This window comes from Aulonocara stuartgranti (genome assembly GCF_965226115.1).
Source record: "Aulonocara stuartgranti genome assembly, chromosome: 9".
Taxonomy (NCBI): Eukaryota; Metazoa; Chordata; class Actinopteri; order Cichliformes; family Cichlidae; genus Aulonocara; species Aulonocara stuartgranti.
Genome location: NC_138960.1, coordinates 34,507,780 through 34,530,073, shown reverse-complemented (window position 1 = coordinate 34,530,073; position 22,294 = coordinate 34,507,780). Strand labels below are relative to the sequence as shown.

Here is a 22,294-nt window from a genome sequence, read left to right as displayed (position 1 = left end):
ATTTAACGGAGTTAGAAGTTAGCAGGAAGCTAGCGGAAGTTAGCTCGCTAGTTTCGCTAGTTACCTAAGCATGATATTGCATGTTCTGACTGAGAGATTTCTGAAAAAAATCAAACGTACAGCTCTGCTATCACTTCCAACATAAATGAAGACAGGAAACTAAACAGCAGCGACGTTTGCAGGGTTACTGAAGTTGGGCTAGCTGGTATATAATGATGTGCTACGTGATCGCTAGCGACACAGCTATGTTAGCATAACATAAACAGTGAAGCTGGAGGACGAACACTAACACTTTTCCACTTATAAAAGTTAACGTGAAGGTTCTTCATGGTTAGAGACAAATGCAATCGCATGGCAGGATGCTGTAAACGGACCAAACTTCAGTCAGGAGAACAACTGAGATAATCCATCCACAATACGAGGTTAGTCATTAATATACTGCAACAACATGGGAATAGAGCAGCTGCCAGAGAATTCAACATTAATGAATCAATGGTACAGAAGTGGAGGAAGCAAGAAGAATGAGTTTAATAAAGTTTGATTTATCTGACTGCTTTGTTTCGCTTAATGTGCCTTATAATCCCGTGCACCTTATGGTCCGAAAAATGCGTAATGCACACTGCAGTTTAATGTTGCAAAGCACCTCTTTTTAACTTCAGTGGATATTATACATGGTTATGCTCAGGATATGTCAGCCCATTTCTACTGGAAATGCCTTTTGGTTAAACTGTCAGCAAGGAATTTGCATTTGCACTGTTACATTTTTATAAAGCTTTAATGTACATAAAAACCAGCTTCTTGTTTAAGTGAAAATAAATGGAAGGTTGTCTTTTTGCGCTAGTAATGTTGTGGAGTTGTATTTTGTCTCGCATCAATTATATCGTCGGTTATATCGTTATCGCAAATTTTCAAATATATATCGTGATAAATATTTTTGGCCATATCGCCCTGCTCTAGTTAGGAGTAAATGCAATCGCATGGCAGGATGCTGTAAACGGACCAAACGTCAGGAAGGAGAACAACTGAGATAATCCATCCACTACACAAGGTTAGGCATTAATATACTGCTGCGTGCGCTGGGCTGTAGCTACATCGTAAATGTTTAAAAACTGAGCTTTAAAATGAACAGTGGTAATAAAAACCGTGAGAAGGCGACAGTGATCACTGACTGTTTTTAGGGCCTTGTTGAGATTAAATAGAACAAGATGCAAAGCATTTAAACATGTTAAAAAACACAGCAGCCTTATTAAATGCAGAATACTTTGGGCAGGAAGCAGGATTCATCACTGTGGCGCGAATAAGGTACGGCGGGACCACGGAGCAACGTTCAGAGCCAACTTTATTTAATTCATGTCACACCACACCCACACCAACCCCTGAGTCCCCGCGTTTTAACACGGCGGGCGTGATTGCGGATGCTGTGCAGGTGCGTCCGCACGGCACCGCAAACCACGCCCCACCACATACCCCCATCGCCCGATTGAGGCCGGGGAGCAATCTGGCCGAACCTACTCCCCCCCCCCCCCCGCGAACTGGGGCGAGACTCGGCCCAAAACATCGGCGCCCCAGCCCCTGGCCAAGCGACGGGGAAGCGTCCATTCTGGTGGCCGCCCGCGCATCCAGCGGCAACGGCGAAGCTGGTCCGGAGGTCGGCCGCGTAGCAAGCGGACACGGCCCCACAGGCATGGCCGTGAGCTCCTGTACACAGGCGGCTGGGCAGACGTCAGGCGCACAGAATCGACTGGTGGCAGCGAGGCTGGACTAGCCAGTCCGCCGACCCCCGGCTTAGCGGGGCTGTCCCGCTCCTCTGCCTCCAACTCCGGCTGCGCAGGCTGCCCTGGAGCAGGGACCTCCGTCTCCTCGCACAGCTGCTCCGCCACCGCCTCCGCCACTCCCGTTTGGAGCGGCTCCCCGCACTGCGCCTCCGCCTCCAGCAGGCACAGCCCCTCGTCCACCTCTGGGTGGAGCGACTCCTCTTCCTCCGGCAGGTGTAGACCCTCGCCTGCCTCGTCCTCCGCCTCTGATTGGAGCGGCTCCTCCACCGCTCCCGGCAGGAGCAGCCCTTCACCCGGCTGCTCCTCCTCCTCCGGCAGGCTCGGACCCCCACGTGACTCGTCCACCACCTCCGGCTGCCGAGGTTCCCCACACGGCTCCTCCACCGCTTCACTGTCCTCGGGACACACTTGTGGGGGTGGCGCCCAGGCCCAGAGCAGCGCCACCAGCTCCCCAATCCTTTCCAGGTGGCGCTCGGACCGGTCCTGCAGCTCTTCCTGCTGGCGACGCACCTCCGCCGCCTGCTCCCGCTGGGCGGCCGCCATTTCGGCCACCCTCCGGGCCAGCTCCTCCATTCCCTGGCTCTGATACAGACCCGCCGTGCCGCCTCCTGGGTTTCAGCACCAATGTGGCGTGAATAAGGCACGGCGGGACCACGGAGCAACGTTCAAAGCCAACTTTATTTAATTCACGTCACACCACACCAACCCCTGAGTCCCCGTGTTTTAACACGGCGGGCGTGATTGCGGATGCCGTGCAGGTGCATCCGCGCGGCACCGCAAACCACGCCCCACCACAATCACATTATCACTTAAAGACTGGATACTGATCATGAGGCTAACAAGGGCTTCCCAGAGAACATCTGGATTAACACATACGGCTTCAAAGTTTTGGTGCTTTACAACAAACCTTCTCAGTCACCGTTGCCATTGGCAAGCAGTAGGCGCATAGACACCAGTAGTTTTCCCTCACTCTCTCGTCCTCGTGTGACAGATTGTGTTCATCTTCATCTAAACTAAGTGCTGGTTGACTATTTTCATTATCTCACTCGGTTCGCTCTGGTGTGAACTGGAAAGGTTGAACAGAAGCCATTTCCAGTGGGCTGCAAACTTGAACTGGATGCGGTACAACTGTATGACGTCCCTACCCAGAGTGCATTGAGAAGTAAATAACAATGGCGGCCTACTGGTAAATGACCCCCATGAAAAGAATATCGAGGGAACAGTTTACCCTGCCCGGGATAGGGTTACCGGGGCCCCGCCCTGGAGCCAGGCCCGGGGAGGGTGCCCGAGGGCGAGCGTCTGGTGGCCGGGCCTTAGTCCATGGGGCCCGGCCGGGCACAGCCCGAAGAGGAGACATGGGCCCATCCTCCCGCAGGCCCACCACCCGCAGGAGGCGCCATAGGGGTCGGGTGCATTGTGAGCCGGGTGGCGGCCAGGAGCGGAGGCCCTGGCGGACCGACCCCCGGCTGCCAAGACTGGCAATAGGGACATGGAATGTCACCTCTCTGGTGGGGAAGGAGCCTGAGTTGGTGCGTGAGGTTGAGAGGTACCGGCTAGATATAGTTGGGCTCACCTCTACGCATTGTCTGGGCTCTGGAACCAGTCTCCTGGAGAGGGGCTGGACTCTGTCTCAGTCTGGAGTTGCCCCTGGTGAGAGGCGGCGGGCTGGGGTGGGTATTCTTATATCCCCTCGGCTTGCTGCCGGTACGTTGGGGTTTTTCCCGGTGGACGAGAGGGTTTGTTCCCTGCGCCTTAGGGTCGGGGAACGGGTCCTGACTGTCATCTGCGCTTATGCGCCGAGTGGCAGTTCGGAGTACCCAGCCTTCTTAGAGTCCCTGGGGGGGGGTGCTGGAAGGTGCTCCACCTGGAGACTCTGTTGTCCTGCTGGGAGACTTCAATGCTCACGTGGGTAACGACAGCGAGACCTGGAGGGGCGTGATTGGGAGGAACGGCCTCCCTGATCTGAACCCGAGCGGTGCTTTGTTATTGGACTTCTGTGCTAATCACAGTTTGGCCATAACGAACACCCTGTTCGAACATAAGAGTGTCCATAAGTGCACGTGGCACCAGGATGCTCTAGGCCGTAGGTCGATGATCGATTTTGTAATCGTATCACCAGACCTGCGACCATATGTTCTGGACACTCGGGTAAAGAGAGGGGCTGAGCTGTCAACTGATCACCACCTGGTGGTGAGTTGGATCAGGTGGCGGGGGAGGACGCTGGACAGACCTGGTGCACCTAAACGCGTAGTGAGGGTGTGCTGGGAACGTCTAGCAGAGGCCCCAGTCCGCGAGATCTTCAACGCACACCTCCGGCAGAGCTTCAACAGCATTCCGAGGGAGACTGGGGACATTGAGTCCGAATGGACCATGTTCAGCGTCTCCATTGCCGAAGCTGCTGCATTGAGCTGCGGCCGCAAGGTGGTTGGTGCCTGCCGTGGTGGTAATCCCCGAACCAAATGGTGGACACCAGAGGTGAAGGGAGCCACCAGGCTGAAGAAGGAGGCCTATCGGGCTTGGTTAGCCTGTGGGACTCCGGAGGCAGCCGACAGGTATCGACAGGCCAAGCGGAATGCGGCTCGGGCAGTGGCTGAAGCAAAAACTCGGGTGTGGGAGGAGTTCGGAGAGGCCATGGAAAAAGACTTTCGGACTGCCTCGAAGAGATTCTGGCAAACCGTCAGGCGTCTCAGGAGGGGAAAGCGGTGCTCTACCTGCACTGTGTATAGTGCTGGCGGAGCGCTGTTGACGTCGACTGAGAAAATTGTCGGGCGGTGGAAGGAATACTTCGAGGACCTCCTTAATCCCACTGACACGTCTTCCGGGGAGGAAGCAGAGTCTGGGGATGAGGGGTGTGACCCACCAATTTCCGGGGGCGAGGTCACTGAGGCAGTTAAACAACTCCTTGGTGGCAGAGCCCCTGGTGTCGATGAGGTCCGCCCCGAGTTCCTGAAGGCCCTGGACGTTGTAGGGCTGTCCTGGTTGACACGTCTCTGCAATGTTGCGTGGAGATCAGGGGCAGTACCTGTGGACTGGCAGACCGGGGTGGTGGTCCCCATCTTCAAGAAGGGGGACCGGAGGGTGTGTTCCAACTACAGGGGGATCACACTCCTCAGCCTCCCCGGGAAAGTCTATGCCAGGGTGCTGGAGAGGAGGGTTCGTCCGCTAGTCGAACCTCGGATACAGGAGGAACAATGCGGTTTTCGTCCTGGTCGCGGAACACTGGACCAGCTCTTTGTCCTCTCGAGGATACTTGAGGGTGCATGGGAGTTTGCCCAACCAGTCTACATGTGTTTTGTGGACCTGGAGAAGGCATTCGACCGTGTCCCTCGGGGCGTCCTGTGGGAGGTGTTGCGCGAGTATGGGGTGTCTGGCCCATTGCTACGGGCCATTCAATCCCTATACAACCGTTGCAAGAGCTTGGTTCGCATTGCCGGCAATAAGTCGGACTCGTTCCCGGTGGGTGATGGGCTCCGCCAGGGCTGCCCTTTGTCTCCGGTTCTGTTCATAATTTTTATGGACAGGATTTCTAGGCGCAGCCAAGTGGCGGAGGGCTTTCGCTTTGGTGGCCTCAGAATCTCATCTCTGATTTTTGCGGATGATGTGGTTCTGTTGGCTTCATCGGGTGAGGGCCTCCAGCTCGCACTGGAGCGGTTCGCAGCCGAGTGTAACGCAGCGGGAATGAGGATCAGCACCTCCAAATCTGAGGCCATGGTTCTCAGCCGGAAAAGGGTGGAGTGCCCACTCCGGGTCGGGGATGAGTTCCTGCCCCAAGTGGAGGAGTTCAAGTATCTCGGGGTCTTGTTCGCGAGTGATGGGAGAAGGGAGCTGGAGATCGACAGACGGATTGGGGCTGCGGCTGCAGTAATGCGGACGCTGCACCGGTCAGTCGTGGTGAAGAGGGAGCTGAGTGTAAAAGCGAAGCTCTCAATTTACCGGTCGATCTACGTCCCTACCCTCACCTATGGCCACGAGCTGTGGGTAGTGACCGAAAGAACGAGATCGCGGATACAAGCGGCGGAAATGAGCTTCCTCCGAAGGGTGGCTGGCCTCTCCCTTAGAGATAGGGTGAGAAGTTCGGCCATCCGGGAGGGGCTTAGAGTAGAGCAGCTGCTGCTCCACATCGAAAGGAGCCAGCTGAGGTGGTTCGGGCATCTGGCAAGGATGCCCCCTGGGCGCCTCCTGGGCGGGGTGTTCCAGGCATGTCCCACCGGGAGGAGGCCCCGGGGCAGACCCAGGACACGCTGGAGAGATTATATCTCTCGGCTGGCCTGGGAACGCCTTGGTATTCCCCCGGACAAGCTGGAGGAGGTGGCTGGGGAGAGGGAGGTCTGGACCTCTTTGCTTAGGCTGCTACCCCCGCGACCCGACCTCGGATAAGCGGATGAAGATGGATGGATGGATGGATGGCCTACTGGTAAATCTGTTTTATATAAAATGTGCTTAAAAGGAAAACATTTGGCGTATTTTAATAAGACATATTTTATTGAAGGCACAATACATATTTTAGCGCAAACATGTCTTAATAGCTGGGGTTCCCTTTAACATCTGCAGGAAGCTCTGAGTAGGGCTGGGCCATATCATACCGTTCACGGTAATACCGGTGTAATTTTGGGCAACGATAGGAAAATGAAATATCACGATAGAATATGGGTAAAACGCACATGCGCAGTACCTTTGTTTACATACGCACATGTGTACATACGCACATGGCAGCGATGCAGAATGAGAAGAGTGAAAGTGGATCGTTGAATAAAAACGGATGAACCAGAACTGGTTTGTCAAAATGCTGCAGCTTCACTGGAACTGGTTTAGCTTTCGTCCGTCAGATACACAACAAAGCACTATTTTTGGTAGAGCATGCTAGCGGGCCGTCGTTATTACCATGTTGTTTGGAAAACACGGCACACTTAAAATCAATCCTTTGATTTTTCTGAAAGTCGACAGAGCCCCTTATAATCCCGTGTGCCTTATGTATGAACTCTGGTTGTGTTTACTGACCTCGAAACGATTTTATGTACACGGCGCTCGAAAATCTGTCAAATGTTTCAGTACGACTTTGCTAAGCTACGAAGCCGCACCGCTTGATGGATTGTCGGAGCATTACGGCTATCGTAGGCGGAGCCTCGTGGAGTGATATGTACTGTGCTTCAACATAATGTTACCGTATTGTGTGTGTATGACCTCTTTTTAAGTTTTGTGGATATATTACATGGTTATGCTGAGGATATGTCGGCCAGTTTCCACTGGAAATGCCTTTTGGTTAAACTGTCAGCAAAGAATTTGTATTTGCACTGTTAAATTTTTATATAACTTTAATGCACATAAAAAACCAGCTGCTTGTTTAAGTGAAAATACATTGATGGGTTTGTTTGGTTTTTTTGCACTAATAAAGTTGTGGAGTTGTAAAGTATTTTGTCTAGTGTCAATTATATCGTAATCGCTCATTTTCAAATGTATATCGTGATAAATATTTTTGGTCATATCGCCCTGCTCTAGCTCTGAGGATGTTTTACTAGTCGCTGGTTGCTGGAGTACTTTTCTATGCCACGGTGTGCAGGGGGAGCAGCACAGGCACCAAAGGCACCCGCGGCTGCCTTTGGTGGTGCAAAATGTTTCGTCGACACTGTTGTGTTTGTTGGGGAGAAAACACAACATACAGCACTTAATAGTCACACTACTAGCGATCGAAGATTTATGTAAATTTAACAAGCTGAATGCATTCTGTACTGTACAGGAGACACGGCACAAGATTGATTGACAATGGTCCTCAGCCAATCAGGAACATAATGGGCTGCAAAAAAAGAAAAAAAAGAAGGAAAATTGCACAAATAAAAAAAATAAATCTGCGAAGGTGAACCGCATTATAGCGAGGGACCACTGTATTGAAGAAATACTGATCACCGGGGAAAATCTCTTACTTTACGAAAAAATGTGAGTTTAAGTGATGATATTGCTGTTTCGATGGGTGCTGATACAATTCAGAGTTGATACGCCATTTTCAGGGTCAAATTCAAGCACTTTTTATGCACTTTCAAGGTCCATTTTCAAGCTTTTCCAGCAAGTAAAAAAAGAATGCATGTTTCACTTTGTATCATCTGAGTAAGACCATGTGAAAATTAAAATAAACCATCAGTGTTATGGCCCTGTCCATAACAAGTTTTGGAGGCCAGTGTCAGGTCTGCTGCTGCTGTCAGTGGCTGCCCCGGGACAACTGCTGGTGAGGGATTTGAAGAAGATCACATGGCCAGGGGACCAATCAGCAGCCGTCAGCTCATCCACTCCGGGGCCTGCAAAGACTTAAAGGCACAGACAACAACAGCCACCAAAACAGATTATGGACAGGGCCATAACACCCCCCTTCCCAAGACCAAACATCTCCCCTAAAGATGTTTGGCGCTTAGGGGTTCCCGGGTTCAAACCCTATGTGAAATCAAACATCAAACAAAAGACAAGCGCTACACCTAACTCCCTAACTGAAATAAACAGGAGAAAACAACCTCGGCCGGTTGAGGCGACTGGAGGTTTGGTGGTGGATGCGGGAGCAGAAGCTGCTGCAACCATCCCACAAGCTGCCAGTGGACGGGTGTCGCCAGGGGCGGAGGCTCCTGCTGCCATTCAGATCCCAAACGTTAGCCCAGCCGAACAATCAACAGGATTGGTTACGGAGGATCTTGGGCTCGCCCTTCGCCTGAAAGAGGTGGAGCTTGCGACTAAGTCCAAAGAAGTTGAGCTTATGCATCTCCGCATAAGGGCTATGGAGCTGGATCCTTCCCGACAGCGCAATGTTACCTCTACCCCAGTGAGTAAAATTGTGAATAAATCTTCTGATTCGTTCTCCTCTGACCAATTTGATGCAAGCAGGCAAATTGCTTTAGTGCCACCTTTCAGAGAAAGTGAAGTTGACTCTTACTTTAATGCCTTTGAACGCATCGCAACCACTTTGAAATGGCCCAAGGATGTGTGGAGTTTGTTGCTGCAGTGTAAATTGGTGGGGAAAGCACAGGAAGTGTGTGCGAGCTTGTCTATTGATGACAGCCTGGATTATGAAATTGTGAAATCCACTATTTTAAGGGCTTATGAGCTAGTTCCAGAGGCATATCGCCAGAGGTTTCGGTCGTGTGAAAAATCTGCCAACCAAACACATGTAGAGTTTGGTCGGCAGATTTTTCACACATTTCACTTGGGGTTACATGTTTGATTTTTGGGTGGGGGGGAAATGTTACGTTTCGGTGTTGTCAGTGTTTTGTTTTTGCGTGACTGTCATGTGTTTCCTGTTTTACTTTGAAGGTCTGTTGTTATCTTAGTGTGTTCAGTTTACGCTTCCTTGTCTCGTCAGGTCTAATTTGCCCCAGCTGTGTTTCCCTCCTGTGGTCCATTCCCTGATTGCTCCTTCTAGGTATTTAAGCCCTGTGTGTCAGTTGGTCATGGTCGCGATCTCCCCCGTGTTGTAAATAGTTTGGTGTTTTGTTGTAAATAAATAAATAGTCTGTTGTAAATAGCTGTGAATGGGTTTGTTAATATTTTCGTTTGAGACACCTTCGTTTTGGGATTTTGGTGGAGCGCTTTAGTTTTTTTCTCGTGTGTTTTTCTTATTTTTATTTTCATACGTTGCACGCCGGTTGCCTAGGCCGGGGTGTAACAATCAGGTTGATTTAAACCCCTTTATTTCCCTTTGGTTAAAACATAGAAAAATGCAACACACAAAAATACTGAAAAAGGTAATTCCCAATAACACCTACTGTAAAATGTTTAACCACGTTGCTGTCTGTATTATTGTTGAAGTCCTAATTGATCACCTCTAAAGTGTTTGTGCTAATAAAATCATGTACAGTCAGACAGGCATGGAGAACAGCACTGACTGGGAGGCTTTGAACAGATGACACATTCAATTCAACATATAAGACTTTAAGAACGCACAAGCATCTACATAAAATCTATTAATCTGTCATCTGTGATATTATTATGTACAATTATAATGTATTGCTCATCTCCCTTAAATAAATAGGCATCATTAAAGTATGAAATATTCATATATAAAAACATATAAATGTGTCTCAGTGGGTGATAGTGCCCCACAGGCCTCAGTGTGAGCTTGAAGCCATTTATAATCTGTAAGTTGTTTAATGTGTAGGTGCTCACGACAAACAGATTTTGAATGAAAGCCGGGTAACTGAAGGCTGAATTGTGAGCACACACGTATTGTGTGTGTCCATCTTACGCTCTGTTAATTTTTTAATATAACAATAACAGTGCAACTAGGGCTGTGCAATATAACCAAAATCTCATATCCCGATATGACACATGTCTCATAACAATAACGATATATATCACAAATGTGCATTTTCTGTAAATTCTTTGAATTTCACACAAGTCGACTTAAAGTTTAAGGTTCATTTCGATGGCTCTTTTTTGCCTCTAAACTTTCTCTGTACCCTTTCATGTGATTCTTCCATAGGTGGGAGAAGAAAAAACAAATACTGCTATAAACAGCGCATTTTGCGACACCACGAAACAAACAATAGTGTATAATATGAAACGATAGATGTTTTTATATCGTTCATCTAATATGCATTTCATCATGTTGCACAGCCATAGATGTAACTGAGATATTTTTCTCACCTCCTGTGTTGAAGTCATTGTTTCCTATGTAGTGGCTGAGCTGAGTCCAAATGGCTGAAACTGTTCCTCTGCTGCTCCACCAGACTCTTCTCCTCCTGTTACTCAGCTGGGACACAAAAGTATAGATATGTATTTTATCCCTGACAAGAAGAAGCAGAGCAAATAAACATTACTACACTCAGTGACAACAATACCTATGAAGCTTCAAGGTGAAACCCCAGAAGCAGCTACAAAAAGAAAGTCATCAGCTGCCTACAAGAACTTGAAAAAGCCACTGAGCTCCCTGCATACCACCACCTTTACCCGGTGGATGCTGCACCCTGTATATATGAACTTCCATAGACACACAAAGAAGGAGTCCCACTCAGGCTCATTGGTAGCAGCATAAAGTCACATATTTTAAATACAACGAGGGTTTCTACAGACACAAACATGGATGTGCTGTGAGCTCCCCAGTGTGTCCCATTGTAGCCAAACTTTACATGGAGGAAGTGGAAAGAAAGGCTCTTGGCTCTTTAACAGGGACAGCACCGAGTTACATGATAGAGTGAAACAGGGTCTCACAATGGTTTCACTCAGGACCTGCTGACACACACATTTTTCCACACATTGGCTCTTGTGATAAGATCAATGGTCAACAGTGGGTTGACGACCCTTTCAGTTGACAACCCCCACAAGGGTTTAAATGCCTGGGACTCTCCACCATTTGATTTTAGAACTGAAAAAGCCACTTTTGGATGAGAGGTGAAATGTTTAAAAAAGCTTACAGACGTCCAGTCACTTTCTTTCTAAGATCTTGGACTCAGAACAAAAGCTGTCCAGCTTTGTGTGTCTGTCAAAATGCTTTTTACAAATCCTGCTGGAATCAGTGTTGTTACAGCTGCAGTCAAAGCAAGATGGAAACAATGAAGAAGGAAAGTTCAAATCTACTCAGACTAAATGTCTTCAGTCAGTGTGTCAGCCTCCAGTTAACAACAGTGGTGAGAAACTGCACTACTGAACCTCCACTGACTGAGTAACTGTAGTTTGGTGCTTCATCAGAACTTCATGGCAGGAAGTGTTTCAGAGTGGGGACAGAGACAGTTGCAAAGTTCAGCTTTAGTGAGGCTAAACTCCAAAACCTGTTTTCAGCTAATGACTCTGCTTCTGTCTGGAAAACAATCAGACGGTGAACCAACCACAGACCTAAAGACCCCACTGCACCAACCATTCACAGCTGAACAGCTCCTGCTGCGGATTCTACCAACAAAACGTGATCACAGTCTCTCCACCCTCCTTGGGTTCTCTCTCCATAGATGTATGAAAATACTGCAGCAGATCGCTCTGACTTCCTGTTATCACTTAAATAGAAATGAGGCTGTAGAGGTTTGGTGCAGGCAGAAAAACAGCTGCAGGGACAATGAAAAGACTTTTCTGCTCCAACTTCTCCCAGCATGCTGAGCTAATGATTAGTTGGTGTTTTTCTCCAAACACTCTCTCACTCTTCTCTCAACGTGTTCACAATAAACTGTGAACAGACACCGAGGAGAGCAGCAGAAGACCTCATTCAGGAGCTAAACTCAACATGAACTGAACTCACAGTAAAGTTAGCTCGGTGCTTACCTTTAGATGAGCCCACAAACCGAGAGAAACTCCGCGATGAAGCCGGAACTCTTTCCAAACACAGGAAACAGATCAGGGAGCAGAGACCCACGTGGTTCACGCTGATCTCAGCTACGATCCAGGAGACAAGGGTGGGCAGATCGATGCAGATATCGATCAGGACGTTGGTAGTGGTTTATGATCGATACTTTAGTTTGTTTCTCTCCTCTTAGTCCACTACTTTACTTGCGTTTCATGCAAAATCATCTCTCTCTGCTCGACTCCTCTTTTGCACAGACAAATGGCTCCGCCCCTTCTTCCTGATCTGCTGTGGTTTGTTACTGTGCGATCACGTGACTCGACGGCAGATTTGCGTTACCGCGGTGTCGGTGGAGTTTAATAAACTCGGCCGTCTGCCATAAATGTTCCCTGTTCAATATCATGTGATTCTATAATAGACTGTGTCTATTTTGCTTTTTTATACGAACCCCCTGACATTGTGTTTGCTATTTTGTATTTGTATATCTGTATTTTGTGCTTTGTCAATAAAACGTATTCAACCCCCCCCCCCCCCCCCCAAAAAAAAAAAACCTCGGCCATCTGCTCCTTGCTATCTAAAATATTAGTGATGGGATTTCCGACTCTTTTTAGAGAACCGGTTCTTTCGGTTCGACTCACTAAAAAGAACCGGCTCTTTCGATTCCAAACCGAGTCTTCGGGTTGCTTTGTTGCTTTAATTAATTTATTATTAACAATAATATAAAATTATGCACAAAAGGAATTACTAATGTAAAAAAAAGTGGTCTTAGAGACAAAACACGTATAAACTCCAAAACACATTTCTAGCATGAACTGAACTTCCAAGACAGAGCTACCTAGATCACTTAAATTACACAATTGAAAGCATGAAAGCATGTGTGTATTATTTGTGTATTTATACACACACATTCATATATAGTCAAATAATTAAAAAAAAAAAGTTCATTTACCTAGGTAAATGAACTTTTTAAAATTTTAAATTATTTGAATATATATGAGTGCTTCTTTTGAGTGTATTCATATAATTATTACTTTTTTCTCTTTACACCTGGTTTTGTGTGTTCATGTTCTGGGCCCTATTTCAGGAAGCCGGTTTAGTGCAAACTCTGAGTAAGTATACCCTGAGATAACGAAAACTCTGGGTTTTCGGTTTCACAAAGCGAGTTTAGATTAATTCTGAGTGAGTTACTATGACGACACACTCCGTGAAGCTAACCTGCCCCCTAGCAGGTTTACTTCAACTAACCCTGACGTTCTCCGCCTCTTTGTCGGAAACCTGACAGTAGGAAGTGTCAGACATGGCGTGCTCCTTCCTTGAAGAGCCAGTAGATGTTGAAGCCCAAATTCTCCGCAGAGCTCTCCGCCGGGAGAGAGTGATCAGAGCGCGTTTGGACATTTTATCATTTCCTGATGATTTCCTGTGTGAACGTTACCGTTTTCCAGCACAATCTATAATTCATTTGAATAACATCCTCAGGCCTAATATTGCTCATGTGACACATCGCGGACATTCTCTCAGTTCTGTACATATTATTTGTATCGCACTTCGGTTTTTTGCAAACGGGAGCTTTCTGTATAATATTGGTGACGCTGAGCACGTTTCCAAGGCTACCGTCTGTCGGGCAGTCAGGAATGTTACAGTTGCACTGAAACGTCTCCTGTACTCGTTTGTGGTGTTCCCCGGTCATAGACCCACAAGATTTATCAAAGAGGGATGCCACAAAATTGCAGGTAGCAGGATGAACGAAACTTAATTCATGATGTGGTGATACTTGAACTACTACTTAAATTTTACATTTATTCTCACGGTTCCCAGGCGTGATTGGCTGTATAGATGGCACTCACATTCCAATCATTGCTCCTTCAGTAAATGAAGGAGACTATGTGAACAGGAAGTCTTTCCACAGCATTAATGTACAGGTACATAGTTCCCTGTAGCATTTCAAACTAACAAATTATTTCATTATAGTAATGGATGCTAATTGTGTTCTCTGCACTGTGAAGATCATATGTGATGCTGCCAACATTATCACAAATGTGGAAGCCAACTGCTCAGCCTCTGTGAGTGGTGGTGGTGGAGGACCCCCACCTGTTTTTCGGGCCTCCGCTTTTTTTCTGTTGGCTATAACGGGTCACATTTGAGCATACAGAGTAAGCAAATATGTACTTGTAATGTGCTCAGATAATTTCAATAAGTGCTTACAGAGGGGAAATTAATGTAGCCTCTAACTGCAATTGATTTACATGGGACAAACAGACCAAGCACTATGGCTCATAATACAATTACACCTTACCTGTTTGGACTATATTTTTATATTTCATTTTTACTTGCTGCCAGGAACGTTTGGGGCCTGTTGGGTTGCACCTGCGCTTACATTACATCACAAAATAAAATGTATGAAATACAAAATAAAATAAAATAAAATAAAATAACGTGTTAAATGGGTGGAAATCCCTAGATCAGTGTTTAAATTAACACTCACGCATTGACTCTGTCGGCTTTGTTTTGCCATGCATGCTCCCTTTCTTTTGCAGCTGAGGCTGTGTTACTTTTTTTCTGCGGAATTTGCATGTTATCGGCATATGCTGCCATCAGAATTTCGGCCTCAAGCGCTGTAAAATACATTGACCGCGCCTTCTTTCCCTCCGTCTCCATGGTGACTCGCTTAATCTGTGCTCCACTAATCAGGGCTTTATGTATCCTCGTGCGCGCGCTTAACTTGGGGTTAAAGCAACTCCGCGTTGATTGAACTAATTGTTATCAGCCTTTCTGAAACCGAATATTCCGAGTTGGACAGTTCGGGGTTACTCAAAGTCAAGTCAAAGTCAAAGTCAACTTTATTGTCAATTCTGCCACATGTACAGGACATACAGAGAATAGAAACTTCGTTACTCTCAATCCCTAGATAAAATAGAAAATGAACATTTAAATATAAGAGTGATTAAAAATGCAAGTAAAATATTTTAAAGTAAAAAAAATAAAATAATATAATACAATTTTACATATAACAAGAAAGCTATACAATATACAATATAAGGGTAAATGACATTGAGTGCAAACCAGGCAGAGTAGTGCAAATAGGCAAATAGTGCAAATGGAGATTTAGTAATGTACGGTATGAGATAGTGTAACAACAAAGTCTTATGAGGTAATGGCAGTCCAATGCTCCACAAAGTGACTGGTAACTGGTGCAGGCCAGTGAGTGAGTCAGAGAGTGTGTGTGTGTGAGTGTGTGTGACAGAGTTCAGTGAGACCGTGGAGGAGAGAGGGGAGAGGGGGCAGAATCGGGAGGGAGTTAAGCTTCCTGACAGCCTGATGGATGAAGCTGTCCTTCAGCCTGCTGGTCCTGGCCTGGAGACTCCGCAGTCTCCTCCCCGACGGCAGCAGCTTGAAGAAGCTTTGCATTGGGTGCGTGGGATCAGCCGCTATGCAAAGGGTAGTGATGGGCAGATGAAGCCCCATGAAGCACTGAAGCTTTTCATCCAATTGGTTCACCCCAATGCGAAGCTTCATGAAGCTTCATTTGCTCTAGCAGGACACCTACTGGACGTAAAAAATAATAGCTGGCATGAATTTGAAGAGTGTGGCATTTTGCACACAGCCTGTAAATGTCAACAACAAAAGGAGTGTGTAAAACATGTATATTGTAGTGATGGCAGTATACTGTGTATATTTATACTGGCAGTATGGAAAATGATTATTTGGAAATGCTTAAAATGGAAATGATCATTTACTGTGAGGTGAGGTGTGGTTGGGGTGTGGACAGTAGTTGTGCTTTTGTAACGTTGAGGTATGGACAGCTACACACTGAGGCTTTGAGCCTCAGTCCTGCCTGTTCACATTTTATTCTGTAAAAACTAAATTTTCACTGCTTTTATGACCTTTTTAGTGGGGAGAACATAGCTAGGATTTAATGATTTAACAAATCTTTTGAATCCTTTGTCCTCCACAATGCTAAATAGCTGTGAGTCCTCAATCACCATGCTGACCAGGTCTTCATCTATTTGAGATTGTTCTCCTGAGGAAAGACAATAAAGATAAAGCACAAATATAAATATCACACACGTAACTTATAACAGTTGTATAATATTGTTATATCATTTAGTAACATTACAGCATGCTATATTATCATTGCATTTGATGGCTCACCTGGTCTTGCTCCACAATCGGTGTTCCCCTTATTCTCATGCAAAGCTCTGTAGTGCCTAAGCATGGATGAGGTGTTGTTATATCCCAGCTCCCTGGCACATAGCAAACACTTCACCTTGTACAAAAGTACAGACAGCTTAACATAAATTGTATTGCACCATCAGTATCATGAAAATACATCTTCTGTAGAAATTTACATACCTTGTTGGGAGGAATAAGATCAAAATGTTCCCACACAGGGGAGGACATCCTCCTCTTCTTAGCTGGCTCCATTCTCTCCTGACTTTCTCTCCTCACTCTCATAAACCTCCAAACTGTCTCCAAACTCTCTCTAACCGCAGCTCTCCATCAAACACCCACATTTTGATTGAAGTCTGAGGGGTTTATATCGCTGTCATATCTCGCGGCAAAGTTCGAACCACTTCATGAACCAGTCACGTGGTACAGCCGGGCAGCGAGGCTTCGGACGTCATCATTTTCAGCTCCTCCCATAAATGAAGCAAGCCTCGATACGCGCTTCGCGGAAACGCCCCCTCCATTACTCGACACACGCTCCGAAGCCTCGATACAGAACGTCCCATCACTAGTAAAGGGCTTTTTTAGTAGTGATGGGCAGATGAAGCCCCATGAAGCACTGAAGCTTTTCATCCAATTGGTTCACCCCAACGCGAAGCTTCATGAAGCTTCATTTGCTCTAGCAGGACACCTACTGGACGTAAAAAATAATAGGTGGCATGAATTTGAAGAGTGTGGCATTTTGCACACAGCCTGTAAATGTCAACAACAAAAGGAGTGTGTAAAACATGTATATTGTAGTGATGCAGTATACTGTGTATATTTATAGTGGCAGTATGGAAAATGATTATTTGGAAATGCTTGAAATGGAAATGATCATTTACTGTGAGGTGAGGTGTGGTTGGGGTGTGGACAGTAGTTGTGCTTTTGTAACGTTGAGGTATGGACAGCTACACACTGAGGCTTTGAGCCTCAGTCCTGCCTGTTCATATTTTATTCTGTAAAAACTACATTTTCACTGCTTTTATGGCCTTTTTAGTGGGGAGAACATAGCTGGGATTTAATGATTTAACAAATCTTTTGAATCCTTTGTCCTCCACAATGCTAAATAGCTGTGAGTCCTCAATCACCATGCTGACCAGGTCTTCATCTATTTGAGATTGTTCTCCTGAGGAAAGACAATAAAGATAAAGCACAAATATAAATATCACACACGTAACTTATAACAGTTGTATAATATTGTTATATCATTTAGTAACATTACAGCATGCTATATTATCATTGCATTTGATGGCTCACCTGGTCTTGCTCCACAATCGGTGTCCCCCTTATTCTCATGCAAAGCTCTGTAGTGCCTAAGCATGGATGAGGTGTTGTTATATCCCAGCTCCCTGGCACATAGCAAACACTTCACCTTGTACAAAAGTAAAGACAGCTTAACATAAATTGTATTGCACCATCAGTATTATGAAAATACATCTTCTGTAGAAATTTACATACCTTGTTGGGAGGAATAAGATCAAAATGTTCCCACACAGGGGAGGACATCCTCCTCTTCTTAGCTGGCTCCATTCTCTCCTGACTTTCTCTCCTCACTCTCATAAACCTCCAAACTGTCTCCAAACTCTCTCTAACCGCAACTCTCCATCAAACACCCACATTTTGAATGAAGTCTGAGGGCTTTATATCGCTGTCATATCTCGCGGCAAAGTTCGAACCAGTCACGTGGTACAGCCGGGCAGCGAGGCTTCGGACGTCATCATTTTCAGCTCCTCCCATAAATGAAGCAAGCCTCGATACGCGCTTCGCGGAAACGCCCCCTCCATTACTCGACACACGCTCCGAAGCCTCGATACAGAACGTCACATCACTATTTTTTAGTGAGACGGGTGCTGTAAATGTCCTGGAGGGAGGGGAGAGAGACACCAACTCAACCCTGAGTATCGTTTTTCACTCTGAGTTTTCTAAACCGGCTTCCTGAAATAGGGCCCTGTTCTTTTGTATACTTCATCTGTTCGTATGTTGTATACTCATTGTTTATTAAGTTCTTTAAAAAACACAACAAAAAACCCGTATCATTCAAACATATTGAATGTCGCAATGTTGGCAAAGAGAGGACGTGACGTAATATTTGCGCATGCGTGGTAGCAATCGGGTTTCCGGTACGGATCGGGTAGCAACACAGACGTTCAAAGCTACTCGCTGGCGTAAAATACGGGATCCTGACTTATTAAACGGCGATTTTTACGTCATTTCTTCACCAGAAGGGAAGTGTGAGGGGCTAATCGTTCCGATATTGGTTTCCATATCCTGGATCTCTCTAAAAAATGATCCGAAGCCTCAGCGCGCCGCAGCCCATCCCATCATCTAAAGGTAAGCACCGAGCTAACTTTACTGTGAGTTCAGTTCATGTTGAGTTTAGCTCCTGAATGAGGTCTTCTGCTGCTCTCCTCGGTGTCTGTTCACAGTTTATTGTGAACACGTTGAGAGAAGAGTGAGAGAGTGTTTGGAGAAAAACACCAGCTAATCATTAGCTCAGCATGCTGGGAGAAGTTGAGCGTTTTGTGAGAAATGAAGGCCTCACTCGTGATTGTAGCAGGAAGTAAGCTATGAAAGAAGAGAAAGAAGGAAACTGCCGTGAGGGGGTGCCAAGAATAGATTTGAAAAAAGAAGTTCGTTACTCTCCCCCCACCCACCCATCGCCCCGCGGTACAGAGTACTGGAGACACTCACGCATTCTGCCTGAGTTGCCCGAGCACTATGGGCTCAAAATGTAGTCATAAATATTTTGTACTTGTAAAAAAGATTTGTATGTGTAAAAAAGATTTGTATGTGTAAAAAAGATTTGTGTGTGCGTAAAAAAGATTTGTATGTGGACTTAGAAAAAACCCCCTGCAAGTTACAAGTACGGATTTTGACCCTATTTTTCTTCCTTTCATCTGATTGGTCAATGTCATGTCAATCACAAATGTAACAATCCAATCAGAGAACAGATGGGTTTGGCTGTCGAGGGGCGCTTTTTTTGAACTGCAGGGCCCTATTTCAGGAAGCCGGTTTAGTGCAAACTCTGAGTAAGTATACCCTGAGATAACGAAAACTCTGGGTTTTCAGTTTCACAAAGCGAGTTTAGATTAATTCTGAGTGAGTTACTATGACGACACTCCGTGAAGCTAACCTGCCCCCTAGCAGGTTTACTTCAACTAACCCTGACGTTCTCCGCCTCTTTGTCAGAAACCTGACTGTAGGAAGTGTCAGACATGGCGTGCCCCGTCCTTGAAGAGCCAGTAGATGTTGAAGCCCAAATTCTCCGCAGAGCTCTCCGCCGGGAGAGAGTGATCAGAGCGTGTTCGGACATTTTATCATTTCCTGATGATTTCCTGTGCGAACGTTACCGTTTTTCAGCACAATCTATAATTCATTTGAATAACATCCTCAGGCCTAATATTGCTCATGTGACACATCGCGGACATTCTCTCAGTTCTGTACATATTATTTGTATTGTATTGCAAACGGGAGCTTTCTGTATAATATTGGTGACGCTGAGCACGTTTCCAAGGCTACCGTCTGTCGGGCAGTCAGGAATGTTACAGTTGCACTGAAACGTCTCCTGTACGCGTTTGTGGTGTTCCCCGGTCATAGACCCACAAGATTTATCAAAGAGGGATTCCACAAAATTGCAGGTAGCAGGATGAACAAAACTTAATTCATGATGTGGTGATACTTGAACTACTACTTAAATTTTACATTTATTCTCACGGTTCCCAGGCGTGATTGGCTGTATAGATGGCACTCACATTCCAATCATTGCTCCTTCAGTAAATGAAGGAGACTATGTGAACAGGAAGTCTTTCCACAGCATTAATGTACAGGTACATAGTTCCCTGTAGCATTTCAAACTAACAAATTATTTCATTATAGTAATGGATGCTAATTGTGTTCTCTGCACTGTGAAGATCATATGTGATGCTGCCAACATTATCACAAATGTGGAAGCCAACTGCTCAGCCTCTGTGAGTGGTGGTGGTGGAGGACCCCCACCTGTTTTTCGGGCCTCCGCTTTTTTTCTGTTGGCTATAACGGGTCACGTTTGAGCATACAGAGTAAGCAAATATGTACTTGTAATGTGCTCAGATAATTTCAATAAGTGCTTACAGAGGGGAAGTTAATGTAGCCTCTAACTGCAATTGATTTACATCGGACAAACAGACCAAGCACTATGGCTCATAATACAATTACACCTTACCTGTTTGGACTATATTTTTATATTTCATTTTTACTTGCTGCCAGGAACGTTTGGGGCCTGTTGGGTTGCACCTGCGCTTACATTACATCACAAAATAAAATGTATGAAATACAAAATAAAATAAAATAAAATAACGTGTTAAATGGGTGGAAATCCCTAGATCAACGTTTAAATTAACACTCACGCATTGACTCTGTCGGCTATGTTTTGCCATGCATGCTCTCTTTCTTTTGCAGCTGAGGCTGTGTTACTTTTTTTCCGCGGAATTTGCATGTTATCGGCATATGCTGCCATCAGAATTTCGGCCTCAAGCGCTGTAAAATACATTGACCGCGCCTTCTTTCCCTCCGTCTCCATGGTGACTCGCTTAATCTGTGCTCCACTAATCAGGGCTTTATGTATCCTCGTGCGCGCGCTTAACTTGGGGTTAAAGCAACTCCGCGTTGATTGAACTAATTGTTATCAGCCTTTCTGAAACCGAATATTCCGAGTTGGACAGTTCGGGGTTACTCAACCCTGAGTATCGTTTTTCACTCTGAGTATAAATGCCCACCCAACGTTTTCCTTCATCACCACGAAGGAAAACAGTCTGTGGTCGTCCGAGTTTGGTGATTTTTTTGTGTCACAGGTCTACGTGTTTAATACAGGGACTTCCACAGCCTTTTCAACAGCGCTGCGGACCGCGGGACGGGCAGTGTTTTGGAAATGACAGTCTTCATTACAAAGCTTTCTTCGTTATGAATTAGCATACATGTTTTTATTGAACATTCAAAGAACCAGCAAAAAAAACAAACTCTTGTAGAGGACATAAAGTCAGAGATAGAAAAGACAAGGAGCAGGTGCATCTAGTACAGGTAGAGCTGCTGCAAAAACCCACAGAGCCCAGCAGCCAGCGTAACAAATTCTGGATCCTTTGCTTTTAGTTAGCAGTTAGCATTAGCAGCACATCCTGCGTCCGATGTGAAAGGACTTTTATGCTGCGCACTGTGACTCCCTGGGTCAGCCCTGACTTTGTGTTAAACTAATCCTAAAGTAATAATGGTATTTCTAACCACTGATATACCACAACTTTTTCCTTTCAACAGCTGCTGAAAGTTAGGGGACCTAGCTGCTATCGGATATTTATATAGCGATCCTCCAGCTTCAAACTGTATCACCCTTCAAGGACCTGCAGTTCAAAAAAGCGCCCCTCCGACAGCCAAACCCATCTGTTCTCTGATTGGATTGTTACATTTGTGATTGACATGACATTGACCAATCAGATGACGGGAAGAAAAATAGGGTCAAAATCCGTACTTGTAACTTGCAGGGTTTTTTGGCAAAGTCCACACACAAATCTTTTTTACGCACACACAAATCTTTTTTACAAGTACAAAATATTTATGACCACATTTTGAGCCCATAGATCTGCTGCAGTATCAGGGTCACAATAGACTGCCCTGCTGCTGTGGATGAACACATGAGAGGAAATGAACTACAAAGTCTCATTTCAATGAGTGTGGCTGCTGTAAAGTGATGCACAGGAAGATGTTAACAAAAACGAATGAAACAGATGAAAGTAAACAGTGTTCATATTTGAAAGCACAGAGAATAAAAATATATTGTGGTGGTTAATGTGCAGCTCTTGGTGATTTGGGAGAAGAATAATGTTTTTAATCATGTTGTGGATTGAATGTTGGATTTTATTTAGTTTTGTGTACAGAAGACAGAAGTTTTTTCTACTTTTCATTGATCAGATTGATTTCTTTTGCTCACGTGAATATTTGAAGTTTAATGCTCATTTTCACAGGTAGACCTGACTATAAGTGTTCATTCTATGAAATGTTGATCATGGAGTGAACTCGGGTGTTTTGTTCAGTTTTATTTCTGTAG

At 45.7% G+C, this 22,294-nt stretch overlaps 2 protein-coding genes across 10 annotated transcripts in view; one reads left to right on the top strand and one right to left on the bottom strand.

Moving 5' to 3' along the window:
• LOC309714138 (uncharacterized protein) overlaps positions 1-22,294 on the top strand; it is a 272,480-nt gene that overhangs the window by 85,148 nt on the left and 165,038 nt on the right. For 3 of the 5 annotated variants that reach the window (XM_082546342.1, XM_082546350.1, XM_082546349.1), the window contains exon 1: positions 18,331-18,552. The exons of the other annotated variants lie outside the window; for them this stretch is intronic. In XM_082546342.1, the coding sequence (XP_082402468.1) occupies positions 18,507-18,552 (46 nt within the window). In that variant the 5' untranslated portion in view covers positions 18,331-18,506. Of the gene's footprint in view, positions 1-18,330; positions 18,553-22,294 lie in introns of those variants that run through there. 5 annotated transcript variants of the gene reach the window in all.
• LOC309714146 (uncharacterized protein) overlaps positions 1-22,294 on the bottom strand; it is a 64,811-nt gene that overhangs the window by 4,747 nt on the left and 37,770 nt on the right. The window contains exons 1-2 of one of the 5 annotated variants that reach the window (XM_082546365.1): positions 11,997-12,327; positions 10,395-10,534 (exon numbers count right to left, since the gene is read on the bottom strand). The exons of 1 other annotated variant lie outside the window; for it this stretch is intronic. In XM_082546365.1, the coding sequence (XP_082402491.1) occupies positions 10,395-10,412 (18 nt within the window). In that variant the 5' untranslated portion in view covers positions 10,413-10,534; positions 11,997-12,327. Of the gene's footprint in view, positions 1-10,394; positions 10,535-11,996; positions 12,328-22,294 lie in introns of those variants that run through there. 3 more of the 5 variants (XM_082546364.1, XM_082546366.1, XM_082546367.1) reach the window with 3 other exon arrangements.